The sequence below is a fragment of the Monodelphis domestica genome, chromosome 4 (assembly GCF_027887165.1).
Source record: "Monodelphis domestica isolate mMonDom1 chromosome 4, mMonDom1.pri, whole genome shotgun sequence".
NCBI classification, from domain to species: Eukaryota; Metazoa; Chordata; class Mammalia; order Didelphimorphia; family Didelphidae; genus Monodelphis; species Monodelphis domestica.
This window is the reverse complement of record NC_077230.1, coordinates 382,900,119-382,920,884: the sequence shown is the minus strand read 5'-3', so window position 1 is coordinate 382,920,884 and position 20,766 is coordinate 382,900,119. Positions and strand designations below refer to the sequence as shown.

Sequence of the window (20,766 nt, the reverse complement as noted above, 5' to 3'; positions counted from 1 at the left end):
CATCTTCAAGTGAGCAACCAAATCCTTTCCCCCAGGTACCACCATGGGATGGAATATGAAGTAGACTTTCCCCCACTGGAGAGCCCCACTCATCTCATGAAGTTCTTGACTGAAAATGTCTCGGGGTCCCAGGAGTACCCAGACCTAACCAAGAAGAACAATCTGATGAACTTGGAGGGGACAGCCTCAACCAAGTCAGGCCTCCTCCCTCCTGGCCCCAGCAAGCTAGAGGATAGCCCTGCAGATGGCAGCTACTTGCTTCCTACTGGTGACATGTATGATAGCAGCCTCAGCAACCTGTTTGAGACTATCCACGGACCCCCACCCCAGCAGCGGTGGCAGCCTGACAGCACCTTCAAGGATGATGGACAAGAGGTAAGCTGTGGGCATTTCCAAGTTGTGTGACCCTGGACAAGTCACTTAACCCTCACTGCCTAGCTCTTACCACTCTTCTGTCTTGGAATCAATACATAGTATTAGTTCTAAGTCAGAAAGTAAGGGTTTTTGTTTTGTTTTGTTTTTTAAAGAGGTATGCTGTGAGCCCTATATCCAAGTGAAGGAGACAAAGCCAGAGTCCCAGAATGTTAGGGCCAGGAGGGAACTTGGTGACAAAGGATGGAGATAACATCCCTTTCCCTATAATGAAGAATTCTGGTTCATGTGAGGCTTTCCCCTGGGGAAGGGATGTGGTGGCTACTTAATTAGACAGGAGTTAAGTGGTAAGGTGTGGTCAGAGCACCAAAACCATTATTAAAAATAATCACAGCTCCCATTTCTAGAGAGCCTTAAGGTTTAAAACGCACTTTCCTTGAAATTCTGGGAAGCAGGAACTATAACGATTTTCGTTCCCATTTCAAAGATAGGAAAGCTAGGGTTCAGAAATGGGGAGGAACTTAAGTAGTTAGAGCAGGAAGGTACATAAGATAGCATCTAGTCAAAGTGCCTCATTTTACAGGTAGGGAAATTGAGACCCAGAGAGATGCTGTCACTTGATCAAAGTTACATAAGTAGCAAATGACAAAGTTGTGATTAAACCCAGGTCCCCTGATTCCAAATCCCATAGGTTTTTTTTTTTTAAATAAATGATACTTCCTCCTTGCCTAAGGCTATAGAGAGAATTAGCTGAATGCAAACTTGGGACTTTGAACTGATTCAGGGGTCTTACCACCTCTCCTGATATAGGAGGTGAACTTGAGGGCCCTTTGTTTTGTTTTGTTGAGGCCTTGATTTCTTGATTTGTCGAATGGTACAGCTACACAATACTCCTTTACTGCTAGTGGATCAGACTATGTGGAAAGGGGACCCATGCTGTAAGGGAAACCAGTGGGTGGTGGTGAGCTTGGAGTGAGAAGATGCTTTGGGATCCTTAGAAAAACAGCATTGGACCAGCCCCGGTGTCACACTGTAAGTCACTCAAAGCTTTCTCCTGTGATTTTGTCTCCCTGCAGTCATTACTCTTTCCTGATATCTTGAAAAGTCCTTCAGAGCCCCAATGTCCAGAGGATTACCCTGGCACTAAGAGGTAACAAAAGCAAGCCTATCTGGCTCTATGGCCATTGGTTGGTGGTGGAAGGGGAGTGTCAATTAAGAAATGTTTACAGACATAAGCAATCCCCAAATTCCATTCCCCATCCCCCCTTTTGTTAGCCAAATTCTTTAGTTCTTTCCTTTGTTATTTCTTTTCCTTCTATTCAAAAAATAGAGAATGTTAAAAGTAAGGGAGGAAATGTTGTAATGTAGGATGTCAGAGTCTGAAGGGGAACCCTTAGAACAGAGAATGATGATCCAGGACAATTCTGAGGGACTTATGAGAAAGATGCTATCCACATGCAGAGAAAGAACTGTGGGAGTGGAAACACAGAAGAAAAGCAACTGCTTGATCACATGGGTCGATGGGGATATGATTGGGGATGTAGACTCTAAACAATCACCCTAGTACAAATACTAATAATATGGAAATGGGTCTTGATCAATGATACATGTAAAACCCAGTGGAATTGTGTGTTGGCTACAGGAGGGGGAGGGGTGAGGAGGAGAGGGAAAGAACATGAATCATGGAACCATGGCAAAATATTCTTAATTAATTAATTAAATAAAAATTTTGGGAGCTAGGGGATGCCTTAAAATATGGAATATCAGAGCTAGGAGGTCCTTAGAACATAGAATGTCAGAGCCACAGAGAATGAGTATATCAAATCTAGAAGGGATGGGCCTTAGATATACCATCTAGACATTTCTCATTTTATGAATGAACAAACTGGGACCCAGAAAGCCAGAGTAACTTTCTAAGGCCATGTGGCAATTAACTATCAGGGCTGGGGGTAGCACCACCTTCTCCCCAGTCTTCCACTTCTTATGCCAGCAGTATTCTTTGGAAAATTCCACCTTCCATAAACCTGGGCAATTTGTGCCCTGAGCAGACCCATCCTGGGGCCCCCGATGACTTCTTTAGTCCATTCTCCAGGTGAAGGACCTCTGCTCAGAGACTGCAGAACTCATGCCCAGCCCTGAGAGCTCAGACATCTCCTCCATCCATCCCTCCCTGACTAGAGGGTAAAGGAGGAAGTAAGGGAGAAATCACACTGTGGGAGACACAGACCCTGCCCAGCCCTACAGATGGACACTGAAATCCTTCTGGCCTGAGTTCTCACAAGATCTTTCTTTATTCTCTCCAAAGTGACTTTGAATATACCCTGGGTTCTCCCAAAGCCATCCACATCAAATCTGGGGAGTCACCAATGGCCTATCTCAACAAAGGCCAGTTCTACCCAGTTACCCTGAGGACGCCTGGAGGAGGCAGATGCCTGCATTTATCTTCCAACAAAGTGAAGGTCAGTGAGTCCCCACAGGGTATTGTGAGAAGGGAAAAGAATTCTATCAAATGCACAATGCTGATTAGTTAATGGTGGTGGCTATAGTAGGGTTGGCATTTGCCTCCAAGAATCTGAGGAAACCTCCCAACATAAAAACTATACCGGGGAAGCTGGATGGCCCACTGGATTGAAAGCCAATCCTATAGATGAAGGCCCTGGAATCAAATCTGAACTCAGACACTCCCTTGCTGTGTGACCTTGGACAAGTCACTTAACCCCTATTGCCTAGTCCTTCCTGCTCTTCTGTCTTGGGACCAATACACAGTATTGATTCTAATATGGAAGATAAAGGTTGAAAAAAATGACCTATTGATCCAAGTTGCAAAGGATAAGGTTTGGGCTGGATATAAAGAAAAAGGTCTCCAAACCTAGACCTGTCCAAAACTAGAATAGGCTGCCTTTGAAGTACTAAGTTTCTCATCACAATAGGTATTTTAAGTGGAGGTTATATGACCCTTCATCAGGAATATAAAGGAAATGACCATTCATGTAGAAGTTGGGTTGATTCATAGAAATAAAAAATTCATAGATTCATAGAAATAAAAAAGAAAAAGAAAAAAAGAAGTTGGGTTGATTGACTCTTCCAACCCATAGTCTCTAGGATTCTGCAACTTGTTGAAATGCCTAGGAGGAAACTGAGGCACAAAGAGGATGGAGACACTGGATTTAGGTCATGGGCTTCAGTCTTCTGGACTAGATGTTTCTAAGCAAAGCCCTCTAGAATGAACCACCAAATTCCAATAACTTCCGCCATTTGGCCTCCTGCCAAGTGGTGATTAGTGAGGGAACTCAGGGACCGGATATGGGGCTTGGGGCCTGACTCCTCAATACTGACAAGGGTTGCTTTGTAGAGCATGATCATGGTTGTGTTTGACAATGAGAAGATCCCTGTGGAGCAGCTGCGATTCTGGAAGCATTGGCATTCTCGTCAGCCCACAGCCAAACAACGGGTCATTGATGTGGGTGAGTAACCAGCTCCTCCCCAGCGTATACAGGACTCAGCAGAGATGCCGTCATCTGTCCTCAGGATGCGCCCATGGCCAGAGAAATGATGGGCCAGGGGGAGGAGAAGGGCCCAGAAGATGGGGCACTGTGCTTGCAGTAGAGGCACTTCCTTCAGGGTTCGAGGCTTTAGAGGCAGTTAGCTCTAATGGAAAAGTCACAGCCTGAAAGTTCAAAGTGAATCCTGACTCTGTCATTTACTAGCCATTTACCAGCTGTGGACCAGTGGCTCCATCTTGCTTTCCTGCAGACCAGAGCAGAGCAGACAGTTGCTCAAGATTACACAGTTAGAATGGATGGAACTCAGGCTAGGTCCAATGTTCTTGGCTCCCATGAACCATTGGAAATAGGCACAAACACCAACTTTGTCGTAAAGTAGGAGTTCAGGGCTCCTGCTAGACTCAAACTCAGGCTATCTGATGACTTCCAGGCTTCTTCATTAGTTACTAAAGAGGGCGCTTATGAAGGCAAGGGAGATGGAGGAGTTTGCTCCCAGTTCTAAGATTTTATGTTCTAAGGACCCTCCCAGCTCTGGCATTCTATGTTCTAAGAACCCCCTCCCCCACCTATTGCATTCTGTACCCCAAGGGTCCTTCCAGCTCTGACTTTCTATATTCCAAGGTCTCTTTCAGCTCTATCATTCTGTCACTAAGTTCTCTTCTATCACTAACATTCAATAAACTATGGTCTGGTTCTAAATTCTCTGATCCTGCTAAATAATGGCTATATTGATAACCAGTTGCTTTTTGTCCCTTTGGGTCACACACCTGACAGAGCTGGACTTCACCCCAAGTCTCCTCTCTCCCAATCTAGTACTCTAGTGACTATGCTATGGGTTCTGAGTCGGGGGAGGAAGAAACACCCCTAAACTAGGATTCTTGGCCTCTGTCTCAGTCCCAGATGTTGATTCCCAGCCTTTTCCCAGCAAGTGCTTTCTCCATTGGAGCAACCATTGGCCAAGACCCTAGTGTTTGACAAGGAGGCTCAGACGCTGCCAGGGACTATTTCTTAGAGGGTTTCTCTCCGTGCTGGGTCTCACAAGGTTATGTTTAGCACAAAGTATCACAAAGAAGAGGGTAGTTGCTCCCATTCAACAGCCACAGAGTGGAAAACTTGCTAGGAAAGTTCCTGATCTGAGGAGGGAAGCCAGCCTTTAGAACATAGAATACAATATCAGAGCTGGGAGAGAACTTAGAACAGAGAATGCCAGAGCTGGGAGAGACCTTAGAACAGAGAATGCCAGAGCTGGGAGAGACCTTAGAACAGGGAATGCCAGAGCTGGGAGAGACCTTAGAACAGAGACTGTCAGAGCTGGGAGAGACCTTAGAACAGAGAATGTCAGAGCTGGGAGAGACCTTAGAACAGAGAATGTCAGGGCTGGGAGAGACCTTAGAACAGAGAATGTCAGAGCTGGGAGGGACCTTAGAACAGAGAATGTCTAGCTGGGAGAGACCTTAGAACAGAGAATGTCAGAGCTGGGAGAGAACTTAGAACAGAGAATGTCAGAGCTGGGAATTCCAGAGCAAGGTGAGTCCTTAGAACACAATATCAGGACTAAGAATATCAGGTGGTAGAATGGGGGAAGATGTGCCTTCAAATTCTGTCCCTGCTCTTTAATACCTTAAGTGTAATTCATTGAACCTTCCTGGGCCTCGGTTTGCTCATCTATAAAATGAAAAGGTTCAATGAGGTGACCTCCCAGACCCTCCCAGCTCTGCCATTTTTCTTTGTTTCTCTAGTTGCCAAGGACAAAAGAAATCATCACTAGGTGTCTTGACTTTGGGAGATATGCCTGTCTTTACTGAACTAGGCTGCTCCTCAGGAAATAAACTCTGTTATTGGGGCTAAGGCTTTGCCAGAGAAACTTATAAGCTCCGGCAGGTTCTACCAGACCTAGAAAATCAAGAAAATGTTTGAGCTATTTACTTAGCAGGATTATGGTAAGGACCAAATTAGATGACTGATAAAAGTATTTTGTAACTGTAACATGCCATGTAAGTATAAGTCATCATTACAGATGGTGCCAGGCCCATGTGTCCACTCTGAGAAGTCAAGTCGGGGAGCTTACATTCTAATTCCAGGGAATGTTAGCCTCTCTTTTTAGAGGCAGCAGTGAAAAGGACCTTTGCATTTGGAGTTGGGGACAACTTGATTCTGATCCCAGCTCTGCTACATGTTAGCTATATGACCTGAAGCAAGTCATTTCATCTCTTTGGAGCTCAGTTTCCCTATTTACTAAATGAAAGGATTGGTCTAAGTGACCTCCAAAGTTCCTTCCTATTATAGGATTCTTTCAATTCATGTGTTATAGTATTATCATAATGATCATTGACATCTACACAGGAATTTAAATTTACAAAGCATCTTCTTATCACATCCTAAGCTCACAAAATTCCTGCAAAGTAACAGCTACAGATAATATATCCCCATTTTACAGTTGAGGAAACTGAGACTCAGAGAGGTCACAGGTCTTGCTAATGTCAAAGGGAAGATCAGAACCCAGGTCTTCCAAGTTCTACACCTAGGTTCCATCCACTCATTACATCAAGAAAAGCCCCAGAGGTGATCTCAGCCAACTTCATTTTAAAGAGGAAGGACATGGCCATTCATGGACCAGAAATCTAAATGTCCAGACCCTTGGTCCAATTTTCTTCCCACTGCCCCATCTTGCATTCTCATTCAAGGCTAGACATTACTTCTCCATCTCAATTGTGTGCTGGGAAGAGGGGCACAGGCAGCAGTGGGGCTCTTTCCCTACTCTGCCCCTGCACCTTTTCACTCCTACACACAAAAAATCTCAAAAGTGGAAAAATGAAAAAGAACTTCTTCTTACGAAACAATTGGGGAGTTAGTTTCTAGCAAGGTACCTTGAATCCATCAATTGTCCTTGTTGGACCACAGCTTGCCCATCTGTAAGAGACCTAGAGGTAGCCAGCCCTTGGGTAAGAGGACCTGGGACCAATATATGGGCATGTCCCAGTTTCCTAAAGCTCCGCCCTCTGAATCACTCCTAACCGGGCGTCATCTTGTTTCAGCGGATTGCAAAGAAAACTTCAATACTGTCCAACATATTGAGGAAGTGGCTTACAATGCCCTGTCTTTCGTGTGGAATGTGAACGAAGAAGCCAAGGTCAGTACTCGGGTAGAACTGAACAGAGAACCGTAGACTATCACCACTAGAAGATCCCCGTGGTTGCTCATTGTGTCAATCAAGAAGGGCCAACATAGAATGTTAGAGCAGACATAGGCTGAGAGTTAAGAGCACAGAATACTAAAACACGGGACGTGAAAACAAACAATGTTAGGACTGAAAGAGACTTTAGATCCAGGGATGTTAAAACACAGAACCTTAGAACATAGATTATTAGAGTTAGAAGACTTGGTCTTTATGACATAGGGTGCTAAAATATGGAATGTTAGAGATGGAAGGAACCACAGAATAGGACAACAAAAACGATTTTTAAAAAGTAGAACATTAGAACATGGGAAGTGAATGTTAGAAAGATTCTTAGAATCTAGAATGTCAAGGCAAAAGGGATCTCTAGAACATTAGAATAGGAGACAAAAAAGACTTCAGAGAACAAGTTAAACCCATCTTATCTTATGGAGATGCAGTTCACCAGAGCCTAGATGTGAAGAAAAATATAATTACGTCCATGTGGCTAGCTGGAGTCAATATGAGACTAGGACACCCATCTCTTATGGGTCATTGTTTGGAAGGGAGATGCTTAACCTAGGGAGAATTTTTTTCTTGGATTTGCCCTAATCCCATTTGCCCTCGGTTCTCACTGTATCCCAGGATTTTATTATAGAAGTTGCTTTCCTTTGGTTCTCTTTTATGAGTTAAAAGCCTAAATTTGTGAGACAGGTACTGAACATTTCCCCCTTATTGATATGATTTCTTTCAGAATACATTAGAGAAAATAGGGGGTGACATGTTTTCTGCCTTGGGAAGGTCTTCAAGTAGTGGAAAGATTAGACCTGTTCTGTTTAGAAATGAGAATCCCCACTCTATACTCCCAGACCTGTGGGAAATACAACTCAAGAAGTACAGGCCTTGGGGGTAGCTGGGTGGCTTGTGAATTGAGTCAGGCTTAGAGATGGGAAGTCTTGGGTTCAAATGTGACCTCAGATACTTCTTAGCTGTGTGACCCTGGCCAAGTCACTTAACCCCCATTGACTAGCCTTTATACTCTTCTGACTTGAAACCAACACTTGGTATTGATTTTAAGATGGAAGGTAAGATGATTTATATATATATATATATATGCCTTGAAGTCAAAAGACCAGAGCATCCTATGAATTAGAATTGGAAGGACTCTTAGAGGCTGTCTAGTCCAACAACACCTTTATCTTATGGAAAAGAAAAATGACATCATACAGTCCTCAAATTTCAGATCCAGGACTCTTCCGACCATACCACACTGACCCTTCAAGTTCTAATACTGGACTTTAAGGGTTAAAATATTTGGTCTTGGAGTCAAGAAGACTTGAGTTCAAATCCTCACTTAGATACTTGATAGCAGTATAATCCTAGTGACACTTATCTCTCTTATCAGTTAAGGAAACTTATCAGTTTCCTCATTCTGAAAATGGGGATTATGGTGGCATTCATTTCACAAGGCTGTTATAAGGATCAGATGAGATAATAGATGTAAAGTCCTTTGGCGATCTTAAAACTCTACGTTAATATTGCTCTCTTTATTATTAGCTGTGTGACCATGGGTAAATCATTTAACCACAGATGAGAAAACTGAGACCCAGAGTTTCAGTGGCTTACCCATAATCATACAGATAGAGTAGAGATTCAAACCCAAGACCACAGACTCAAAATCCAGAGTTCGTTCCATTCCGACCCAAAGTCTATCTTCCTAATCATAGATTTAGATGTGGAAGGATCCTCAGAGGTCATCTCATGGAACCCTCTCACCTTATAGGTGAGGTTTAGAAGTTTCAGCTTTGTGTTTTCTGTTCAGGACCTCCTTTCACTGGACCTTTGGCTATCTGAAATTCTTCCCTCTCTAAGGTAACCTTTCCTTCCTAGTTGCTCTGTCTTGGGGAGAGAAATAGAGTTGTAGAAGCAAAGCTGGCCTTGTTCCTATCTTAGGTGAGCTTAAAGCAAGGCAGATGTTCTCCTGAGACAGGACCTATCATTAATATAATATAATATAATATAATATAATATAATATAATATAATATAATATAATATAATATAATATAATATAATATAATATAATATAATATAATATGATATGATATGATATGATATGATATGATATGATATGGTATGGTATGGTATGGTATGGTATGGTATGATATGATATATGATATGATATGATGATATGATATGATATGATAACATAACATAACATAATATAATATAATAATATAACATAACATAATATAATAAATTATAAAATATAATGTAATATAATACAATACAATATATTGTAATGTAATATATATTATAATGTAATATAATATAATGCAATATAACAATATAACAATGTAATATAATTATATAGTATAGTATAATATAACATAACAACAAGTATGACACAACATAATATAATACAACACAATAAAACACAACACAACACAACACAACACAACACAACACAACACAACACAACATAACATAACATAACATAACATAATATAATATAATATAATATAATATAATATAATATAATATAATGTAATATAATATAATGTAATATAATATAATGTAATGTAATATAATGTAATATAATATAGTAATGTAACGTAACATTATGTAACACATTATATATTACATTATATTATATTTATAATATAATAATTACATTTATAATGATATTACTCAATAATAACATAAATAAAACAATGAACTTTTAAATTTTTTTAATTTAATCTCAAATAAAAATTAAAAGCTATGTGGGAAGGGGGAAGGGTTTAAAGGTTTAGAGAGCCTGAGTTGCCTAAGTGATGTGGGTAGGATTTGAACCCAGGTTACCATGCTCCAAAGCCAATGTTCTTTCTACAGGGCCATGTTGCCTCTGAAGTCCTAATATGGATGGCTCTGTCACTCAGCGAGTGACTATGGGCAAGCTTGTTCCACTTGCTGGAATGCATTGGGAAGAAATTGCTAGCCAACTGGAGAATGCAATACAAATTATTTCTAGTGATCCAGAATGCTGGGGAGTGGGGAGGAGGGGCTCTTGGGCACTCTGCAGAGGAGAGGGGCGATTCTTGTTTAAACAAATGGCCATGTGGAGTCTGGGGAAGCCCTCCTCTGTCTCCCTGCCTTTCCCCCTCCTTCCAGATATAGAACAGCCCAGAGCTGTCTTGTCTCTTGGCTCCCAGTGGGGTGGAAGAGACTGAAGGGAAGGTGGGTTTCGGTTGGGATTTTCTCACAGACTCAGAAGGCCCTAAGGGGAGCCGGGCCTTTTACAAGCCAGAGATTTTAACACACCTCTTTTAGTCCTGAGCTGTCTCAAGGAAGGTATGCTTGGCATGTTGACCCCCAAGGCCACCGTGAAGAGAATAGCTACCAGAGACTAGAGACAAGGGGTATCCTGAGACTCCTGAGAGGACTGGGAGGGAGAAAACAGCCAGCCTGGGGGGGTGGGGTGGGGGAGGCACCAGGCAGCAGGGAAGGAGCCTGGAGCTGCCCCTAGGAACTATTTAGGAAGCCAAAGGGAGAAGGATCCCTGGCTCCTGTGTTTGAGGGACCTGCCATTGGTGACTACCGCTATTATTCTTTTAGGAGAAGTGGTCTGGATCTATACTCTCATTGGGCTGCAGAAATTCCTTCCTCTAATGCAAAGCAGCAATTCACTTATTACTTATCATCAGAGAAAGCTGCCTGGTGACTGGTTTTGGGAGATGAATTGACTTGTCCAGGGCTAGTCAACTGCTCTATTTAGATAGATAGATAGATGATAGATAGATAGATAGATAGATAGATAGATAGATAGATAGATAGATAGATAGATAGAGAGATAGAGAGATAGAGAGATAGATAGAGAGATAGATAGATAGATAGATAGATAGATAGATAGATAGATAGATGATAGATAGATAGATAGAGAGAGAGATAGATGATAGATAGATAGATAGATAGATATAGATAGATAGATAGATAGATAGATAGATAGATAGATAGATAGATAGATGGATAGATATATGTATGAAAGTATATATAGATGGATGGATGGATGGATAGATAGATAGATAGATAGATAGATAGATAGATAGATAGATAGATAGATATAGATAGATAGATAGATAGATAGATAGATAGATAGATAGATGTATGAAAGTATATATAGATGGATGGATGGATGGATGGATGGATAGATAGATAGATAGATAGATAGATAGATAGATGGATGGATGGATGGATGGATAAAGATATATTTAAATATATATTTAAAATCTCTAAATATATATACATATATATGTATATGTCAGAGGCAGGACTTGAACTCTTATACTATCTCCCTATCTACCACATCATACTGCCTTGGTACCATCATTTAATAATAATAATGCTTAATAACAATAATCAGAGAGGGCAGCTGGGTAGCTCAGTGGATTGAGAGCCAGGCCTAGAGATGGAAGGTCCTAGGTTCAAATATGGCCTCAGATACTTCCCAGTTGTGTGACCCTGGGCAAGTCACTTGACCCCATTGCCTAGCCCTTACCACTCTTCTGCCTTGGAGCCAATACAAAGTATTGACTCCAAGATGAAAAAAATAAAAATAAAAAATAACAATACTCAAAGGTACAGCAAGGCAGATAAGATGGGAAACTGGTTTAAGATCAGTCAGTGCCTAATCACCTCATTTTTACAGATCAGGAAACTGAGACTCAAGGACAAAGTGGCCAGGATAATAGTACCCATCCTACCCATCTCCCAGGGTGGGTGAGAGGGTTCTTTGTCCACCTAGAAAGGCTACAAAAATGGAGGGTGTCATTTTTGCTCCCCCTCCTCCTCTCCGGAGCTGGCAAGAGGAGAATCTAGATCATCTCAGCATCTCAGCAAAAAGGAACTTGAGAGACTGCCTTTCAGAGGGGGATCCTGAGGCTGAAGGAGAAAAAGTCTTGTCCAAGGTCACACAATGACTTTGTAGCAGGCTCAGGACTGTAACCCAGCTCTCCTGACTCCCATGCCAGAGCTTTCCCCATGATTCTCTGCTGTTTTCAAGGGCAATCCCTTTAGAAACTAGGGGAAACTCCTAGGCCTCTGGGCCCTACGGCCAGCTAGGGTGGTGCTCAAAGCCTAAATGCTTTAACCTTGGGAAGACCACTCATCTCTTCATTTCCTCTCTCTCTCCCCAGGTATTCATTGGAGTCAATTGTCTGAGCACAGACTTCTCCACTCAGAAGGGGGTAAAAGGGGTTCCACTAAATCTCCAGATAGACACTTATGATTGTGGTACAGGGACAGACCGCCTGGTGCACCGAGCTGTCTGCCAGATCAAGATATTCTGTGATAAGGTAATGGGGGCTCAGAACACTTGGGAAAGGGGAACTGGCCCCCTCCCTATAGGATTCCTCTTATAACTAAGGACATCAGAATGCTCCTTCCTAGACTCCCCAACCTCCATCTTCTCCCAGTGAGCTCAACTGAGGCTGGGTCAAGGCTGAAGATCTTGATAATATAGAAAACAAACACATAAGGAATCTTATAATCAGCACTGGAAGGAGCCTTAGAACCCAGAGTATCAGAAATGGGAGGAACCTTAGACCCCAGAATGTCAGAGCTGGGAGAGCCCTTAGAACATGGAATGTCAGAGCTGAGAGAGACCTTAGAACCCAGAATGTCAGAGTTAAAAGAGCCCTTAGAACAGAGAATGTCAAAACTGGGAGGGACCTAAGAACATTGAATAGTAGAACTAGAAAGAATCTAGGCCACCTAGTCCAACTCCACCCCCCCCCCCTTATTTTTTATGGAAGAGGAAACTGAATCCCAGAAGTGACTTATCCAGTCATACAATTATTAATACACAGCAATGCCTTGAACCCAGGTCTTCTAGCTTTCCAATCTAGGACTTTCTGCTACATCTAATGTCATTTCTGTGCTGGGGGTGGAATGTAGATGTGGATGGGACTATACATGTGTATCTTGTCTGCCCAACTAGAATACGGTCTCCTTGACCAAGTCTTAGACTTGTATCTCTCCTAAACCCATTAGCTCAATCTTGGGCATGCAATGGGTTGTCAACAAGCATTGGCTGGCAGTGTGTCTCTCTTTGCTATGTCAGGCATTTGTCCCCCTTCAGCATCCCTGCCAGCTTTTTGCCTTAGGAGATGTGGTCTTCCCCCATGAGCCATTCTGCTCTGAAAGGTGACCCAGAAGGTGGGGCATCTGGGGATTTCAGCTGAGGAAATCAGTGCTGGGATCCTATCACAAGGGATGGGTTGGGTCAAGCTGTCATCTTATCATTTCCTGGTCTTGCTTTGTAAAGAAAACATGACAAGGTGGTTTACACATATTGTAAGATGCAAAGCAGCAGTTATGAAAGCAAACAGCCCTTTGTCTGGGGTGGTTTCGTGACTCTGATTTCCCCATCCAGGGTGCAGAGAGGAAAATGCGGGATGATGAACGCAAACAGTTTCGGAGGAAAGCCAAATGCCCAGACTCCAGCAACAATGGTCAGTATGATGCCTGGGGGCAGAACAGCTGGTACCTCCTCCTCCCCATATACAATAGGTGCCAGGGGTTCACAGAATGCCTTTAGAGAGACAGGATGGGGCAGGGATCAGAGATGGAAGTCTGGATGGGAACACCGGCTCCTTGGCTTCTCTTAGTGAGAGTCTTCATGTCCCCAGTAGAGTCTCCCAAGGGGGAAAGTGTAGAATCATGGAAACATCAAATGTTAAAACTGAAAGGGACCTAGAACATAGCAGATTTGTAGGTTAGTCAGAATAATATTAAAGTTAGAAAGAACCTTAGAACATAGAATGTCAGCTTGTAAATGGAGCTGGTAGGGTCATTAGAACATAACAGATTAGAATGAAAAATATTTGAGCTGGAAGAAGCCTTAGATCATAGAAGTATTAGCATATGAAATGTTAGAGCTCAAAGGGTCCTTGGTATATAGAATGCTAGCATGTTGAATGTTAGAGCTAGAAGAGTCCTTAGACCATAAAATGTTAGAGCTGGAAGGGACCTTGGAACGGAAATAGAAAGGAAGTTAGAACACAGAAAGTCAGAGATGGGAAGGACCTTAGAACATAGGATGTTAGATCTGGAACCTTAGAGATCATCTTTCTGGTCTCCCTTCCCTTGAAATCAAGTCCCAGAAAGGAAAAATTACTTGTCTTTGGTCACACAATGAACTAGTTCATACCAGAGCTGGGATTAGAAGTGACCTGAACTGTAGCAGTTAAAATTAGTTACTCTCCATAACGGTTAAATTTAAAATTAGTTTCTCTGCTAAAAGTATTATATTTTTAGAGGTTTATTAAAGATTAAGAAAGAAAGAAAATAAGGAAAATACAAAATAAGAAAGCACGTGCAACCTACATCTTGCCGGCTAGGTAGAGAGCCACGTGTCCCTAGAAGCAGAAGCCCAGAGAGAGTGAGAGCTGTGTGTACAGTCAGTTTAAATACCCTTCTTTTTTTTTCCCCGCCCAGGTGAGGACTCAGGGAAATTAGAGGGAATTCTGGGAACTAGCAAGGACTTCTGAGGATTGAAGTCTGGGGTTCAAATCTCCATTTTTACAGACCCCTGGCTCAGGAACCTTTCCTTCAACCTCTGCTGGTGACTGGAGGCTCCTTCTTGGGCTCAAATTGGTTTTTCCTCTGCAGGCCTCAAGGGTTGCCCACTCTCTAATTTCCGAGGCAATGAGACCACCTACCTTCGGCCAGAAACTGACCTGGAGAGCCAGCCTGTTCTCTTCATCCCCAACATCCACTTCTCCAACTTGCAAAGGAATGGCGTGGTAAGTAAGCTTCAGAGAATGGGTCTAAGCAGCCCAGAACCTGAGAGCCTTGATTGGAGGAATAATGCTCATCAGAGGACCTTGGGGAGAGGAGATGGTATTCATTGAGAACATCCCAAGGCACAGATCCCAGCTTTTGGACAATAGGAGTTGCCTAATAGTTCCAGAACAAGTTCAGAGTTCATTTCTACCTGAATAAAAGAAAACCCCTCGAAGCAAAGCCCAGGGTTCATCTCACTCCAATCCCCCAAAGTCTCCACTCCGATGTCTAGAACAGACTGGTAGAGACCAGAGTATTGTAGGGCTATAAATTTAAAATCAGAAGGTCTTAGACATCATCTCCTCCAACCCCTTTATTATATAGAGAAAGCAGCCAAGACATGTTGAGTAACTTGCCAGCAATCACATCAGTAATAAGTAGCAGAGCTGAAATTGGAACCCAAGTCCTCTGGCTCCAAAGCCAGCCTTCTTTCCACTCTTGATCACATATTACCAACACCAGTAGCATCCCATCTAGTTGCCATTGAGATGGGAAACACATTACAGGGGCAAAATGATTAGCATATAGAAATGATGCTGTTGGACCAACAATAGGAAAACATGTGCCTTGAGTGGTCTCTCTGGTGGTATCCAAGGCAAATAAGAGGCTCAGTGGTCTTGAGTTTGAGTCCTGATTTAAATACTTCCTAGTTTTGTGATCCTGGGCAAGTCTCTTAATCTTTCTTGGCCTCAGTTTCCCCATAAGTAAAATGGGATAATAGTAGCACCTAAAGGGATAATAATATAATAATGCAAACACATATGTAAAGTATTTTGCAAACCTTAAAGCTATCATTATTGCTTTGGGTGCATTCCCCACTTCCTTACCTATTATAGTCTCTATATGAAGGGGCTTCAATGAGCCAATGATGAAGGCAAGGGACAAGATCCAAATTAGAATCCAGACTGGAGTAAACTAGAAGTTGGTCAGGAACAAGAATAAAAATTTCTCAGGAAAGCTGCCATCTGAGGAAGGCGACGATGGTGCCGGTGTGGAGAAGAGAGGAGAGGAGTAGAGAGCAAGGAGACGTGCCGCACGGGATGTCAGAGGAATGACACAATCGGCCTCCCTGAGGCCGCCGCGGCAACATGCGGTGACGTGTTGCCAAGGGCTCAGGTGGCCTCCTGACTCAGCCCTCTGCGGGAGGCTCTGGGTTCAGACAGCTCCATATGGTAGCTTACAACATATGTTTATAAAATGTCTGGCCAAGTGAAAGGTGGAGAGTCTGGAGCCAGGTTCAGGAGATGGTTTTTTCTGAGCAAAATGAAGTTACCAGGTCTGGCAGCTCCCCAAGCTATGACCCTCAGGAGGACCTTTTCACAGGCATAGGCTGGGGACAGGGGAGAGGGAGACAGAGTGGGATGGGGGGAGGAGGGAGAAGAAGGGCTGATCCACAAAGGCAATTTGAATCAACAATGTGACATGGTTACCGAAAGAACTAAAGCAATCTTCAGCTACATTATAACAAATAATAATAACAACACTATATATAATAACAAAAAGAATAATAACAATACAAATAGCTAGCATTTCTGTAACTCTCAGATTTACAAAGTACTTTATATATATACGTATATAAATATATAATCTCATTTGATCTTCACAAGAGCCTTCTGAAGTAGATACAATCATTATCTGCATTTTACAGATGAGTAAACTGAGGTGGAGAGAGATTATAACTTGTCCATGACCTTACAGCCACTAGGTATCTGCTGTTGTTGTTCAGTCATTTTTCCAGTCACATATGACTCTCTGTGAACCCATCTGAGGTTTTCTTGGCAGAGATTCTGGAGTGCTTTGTCATTTCCTTCTCCAGCTCATTTGACAGATGAGGAAACTGAGGCAAACAGGTTTAAGTGACTTGCCCAGGATCTCGCTGCTGGTGTCTGAGGCAAGGTTTGAACTCAGGTCTTCCCAAGTCCAAGCCCAGTGCTCTGCTCCCTATTCCAGATAAAATGCCCCAAACAAAAGAGATCTGCTGGTTTCTGTTGCAATCCAGTCCTTCCTCTAGATTATTGGGGTCTAGATTTTAGGACCAGCAAGCATGTTGAGAGGAGAAGGTCCAGGAGAATGAAGGGTCTGGAGGTTATGAGACAGGAGAAATGATCAAAGGAACTGGGAATGATTAGTCTGGAGGAGAGAAGGTCTGGGGCTAGCTGGGGGTGGGGTGGCAATGATAGCCATCTTTGAGCATTTAAAGTCCTGTGGCAGGACAGAAGTAGGAATGATGGGCACAAATTGCAGAGAGGCCAATATGGGTTTTATGTAGTGAGGCACAAGGGGCATCCCAAAGGAGAATGGATTGCCTTGGGAGGAAGTGGACTCCTCTTTATGATCTGGAGTGATGAGTCACCAAGCCTCAGAGAACTTCCTGAGGCTCAAGAGTCCATGGTCATATCTGATAAGGGTCAGAGACAGAATTGGCCCCCACGTTTTCCTGACTTCAAGTCCATGTCGTTGTTGTTTTAATTGTTTATAAGCCCTCCCCTTCCATTTTAGAATCAATGATCAGTTAAGTGACTTGTCCAGGGTCACCCAGCTAGGAAGTGTCTGAGGCCAGACTTGAACCCAGGACCTCCCATCATCCAAGCCCATGTTCTAATCATCATACCAAGTTGTCTACTAAGATCAAATTGTTACTGGCTGTCCCAAGTAAAAAATTCTTCATCGATATGCTACAACATGTCTTTCTTTTTGCATTTTTAGGCTGGTTCTCCTACCATCCACAACGGCACAAACAGGTATGAAGAAACCAGTTCCTATCATTTGTCGCCTCCCTCCTCTTTTCTCCTTCTGCCTCCCCTCCTCCCCCTTCCAGGTCAGTGCTCCTCCCTAGGCTGCTCCCTCTTCTCAGGTCCACCTCCCGCACCCCTCTCACCCTACACAGGCCCATTGACAAGCTAGTGCTTGGCATTAGCAATAACACTCATAATCCTACTACTAAGAATCTCCATGAATGAAGGAAATAAAATCAATGAAGAAGCATTTATTGAGCACCTTCTGTGTGCCGGGTGCCATGCCAGGCCCTGAGAATACAAAATACAGCAGTCTTTGATGCCTCCTGGGGGTGCAGAGGGGATCCTGGGTTCTGGAAGGCTGCGCCAGAGACAACGCAAGGTCTGGAGAAGCCACGCGGCTGGAAAGGCTTAGAGGCTCCCACCGGGGCTATACTTTCTATCTGCCATTCAGGGCCAACCTCTATAATTGCGGGGGAGTTCAGCATTTGCTAACTGGCCAGCAGAGGATGATTTTTTTCTTCGACACAGAAATGTATTCATTTAAACCTTGATTGTGAGCCAGGACCTGTGCTGACAGCACGTGAAGATTCTTCCCCTGACACGCACGCCTCTCTAAGGCATGGAGGGCTGCAGTCTGTCTGGTGAAATAGAAAGACTGCTGACCACCCTTAGGAAACGGACAGCTCTGAATGGATCAAGCGGCTCCTGTGAGCAGAGGCAATTCAGTGTCTCTTCAAGGCTGACCATGCCTTGGCTTGAACCAGCCCCAGAAGGGAGGCCCGGGCGCTCCAGGGTGTGGGCCTCAACCACAGAGCTGGGGACCAGAGTCTCTTTTCTCGTTGAAACTCCCCCAGTTTTTATTGGACTCGTTTTATGTGAAAACTCAGCTAATCTCTGGTGAGACAACCTCTTGTAAAAACAAACAGAAGAGCAACTCTCAGAGATGGCCTGGCAGATGGAGAGATTGGCTGGCGGCTCTCTGAGACAGCTTGGTGCTGGGGAGGAGGGGGCCCAGGATTCCCTCCTCTCAATCACTCTATTCTTTCAGGGGGCCATTAGGAGCAAAATCTGTTGTTCACTCAGTCCCTCATTCATTGCTTCATTGAAGAAACATTTCTTCAGTGCCGTGCGCAGGATAAACATTTTTTTAAAATAAATAAACCATTGCTCTTGGGGGAATAAATTAGGTAATTTGATAAGACCTACTGTGTGGCCCTGGTCAAGTCATTTAACCCCCATTGCCCTGGCTTCTGCCTTGGAACCAATCCACAGTATTAATTCTAAGACAGAAGAGAAAGGTTTCAATCAATCAATAAATAAAACCTGGTCTGTCCCTGTCCTTGTTCTGCAAGGCAGATAGCATACAGACAGACATTTACAACCTCCTCAATGTGGCATGGGCTCCTCAGAGAATGGGCCCCTGGGCCACGACGGGGATCACTGCCCTCTGCTTCCCGTTTCTTTGAGAAATGTAGAAGCTCCGCCAGGCATTCTTTGGCTCAGCTGTGGGAGCCTAGTTTGCTCTTTTGGCCATCCGTTGCCCTTCAGAACAGCGGTTTTTTCTTCTTCACCCCGTAGAGTCTGTTTTAATATATTATTCCAAGAAGGGATGCAGGACGAGAACCCCTCATCTATGCTCATCTCCATCCTACCAGGTCCCATTCCAAGTGTGTCCAACTTCCCCAGCACCGCCCCCTCCCCAGAACACTGGCTTTTACATTCCGGGCCAGTGACGCTGTCTAGAGGGACCCCAACTTCATGCTTCCCCCCTCCCCCAGTCCCCACTCTGTCAACAGAGGGCCAGAGCAGCCCTGCTCTTTGTCTGTCTGAGCCATCAGAAGTCCACCTGACGAGAAGGCACCTCCTGTGGCTGATGGAGTTTCTCTCCTGGCCGCCCTTCTGACCTGGAACCCTCTGCCATTCTGTCCCCTCAGGCTGCCTCTGAAACGAACCTGTTCACCCTTCTCTGATGACTTTGACCTTCTGCCACCCAAGCAAGCCAAGGAAGACGATCTCCAGAGAGGTAGGTGGCTGCTCCCCGCCTCACACCCCCAGGCCCCATTTAACAGCATCAGAGGGTTTGGGTCTGGAAGGAATCTGAGAACAACGTTTGGAAGAGACCTCGAAGGTCATGGAGTCCAGCCCCTCATTTTGCCGAGAAGAAAGTCGAGGCCCCGAAAGGGGCGCTGACTTGCCTAGGGTTAGACAGACAAGTTCTCTGACTCCACCTCCATGGCCTTTCCAGCAGCACACTACGGTGATCTGTGCCCGTCCTCTCAGAAAGTCAGGATGGATTAAGCCCCTGGTACCACTCCGGGAGAGGCTAATATCTGAGGCGAGGGAGGAATAATAATAAAGATGCCCAAGTATACTGTGCTTCAAAGTTTACAGTGTTTTGGGGGGGGGTTCTTTTTGGTTTTTTTTTAATAAACCCTTACTCACCTTCCATCTTGGAGTCAATATTATGTATTGGCTCCAAGGCAGAAGAGTGGTCAGGGCTAGGCAATGGGGGTCAAGTGACTTACCCAGGGTCACACAACTAGGGAGTGTCTGAGTCCAAATTTGAACCCAGGACCTCCCATCTCTAGGCCTGGCTCTCAATCTACTGAGCCACCCAGCTGCCCCCTTTACAGTGTTTTATGAATATGAATGCCTTCAAAGAAGGTAGAGCAAATAATATTATTCCTATTTTCTAGAGGAAGAAACTGAGACTCAGAGAAAGATAAAATAATTTGCCTGTCATACTGCTAGCAGGTGGCGCACTCGGCCTTAAACTCAGATCTTTTAACTCTAAGACCAATACGTTTTTCACAATACCTTGTGGTCTTCCAAGAAACGTGTCATGCCACTGGCCACAAAGTCAATTCTGCCACCAAGGGCTGACCATTCCTCAGAGTTTGGACAAAGAATGAGGGCTGGGCTTCCTTCTTTTCATTGTGGGTCTTTGAAAAAGTTTAGGTGGTTCAATAATCCATGGTTTCATGGGGAAAGTATTGAATTGGGGATCAGAAGATGGATTCAAACCTCAGTTTTATCATTTGTCATCTACACAATCTTGGGAAGGTTGATTAACCTCCCTGGACCCTCTAAGACGAAGGAGGTTGTGGGAATATACGGTCTCTTCTGTCTCTAAATACACTAATCCTGTGATCCCCATGTCTGAGATTATATTGCCTC

The 20,766-nt window shown here is 43.8% G+C and overlaps 1 protein-coding gene across 1 annotated transcript in view; it reads left to right on the top strand.

The window, feature by feature from the left end:
* GRHL3 (grainyhead like transcription factor 3) overlaps positions 1-20,766 on the top strand; it is a 54,835-nt gene that overhangs the window by 20,495 nt on the left and 13,574 nt on the right. The window contains exons 4-13 of the mRNA XM_007491306.3: positions 36-375; positions 1,449-1,522; positions 2,678-2,831; positions 3,725-3,836; positions 6,911-7,005; positions 12,202-12,360; positions 13,440-13,518; positions 14,678-14,811; positions 17,558-17,592; positions 19,524-19,612. Coding sequence (XP_007491368.1) covers positions 36-375; positions 1,449-1,522; positions 2,678-2,831; positions 3,725-3,836; positions 6,911-7,005; positions 12,202-12,360; positions 13,440-13,518; positions 14,678-14,811; positions 17,558-17,592; positions 19,524-19,612 — 1,271 coding nt within the window. The remainder of the gene's footprint in view (positions 1-35; positions 376-1,448; positions 1,523-2,677; positions 2,832-3,724; positions 3,837-6,910; positions 7,006-12,201; positions 12,361-13,439; positions 13,519-14,677; positions 14,812-17,557; positions 17,593-19,523; positions 19,613-20,766) is intronic.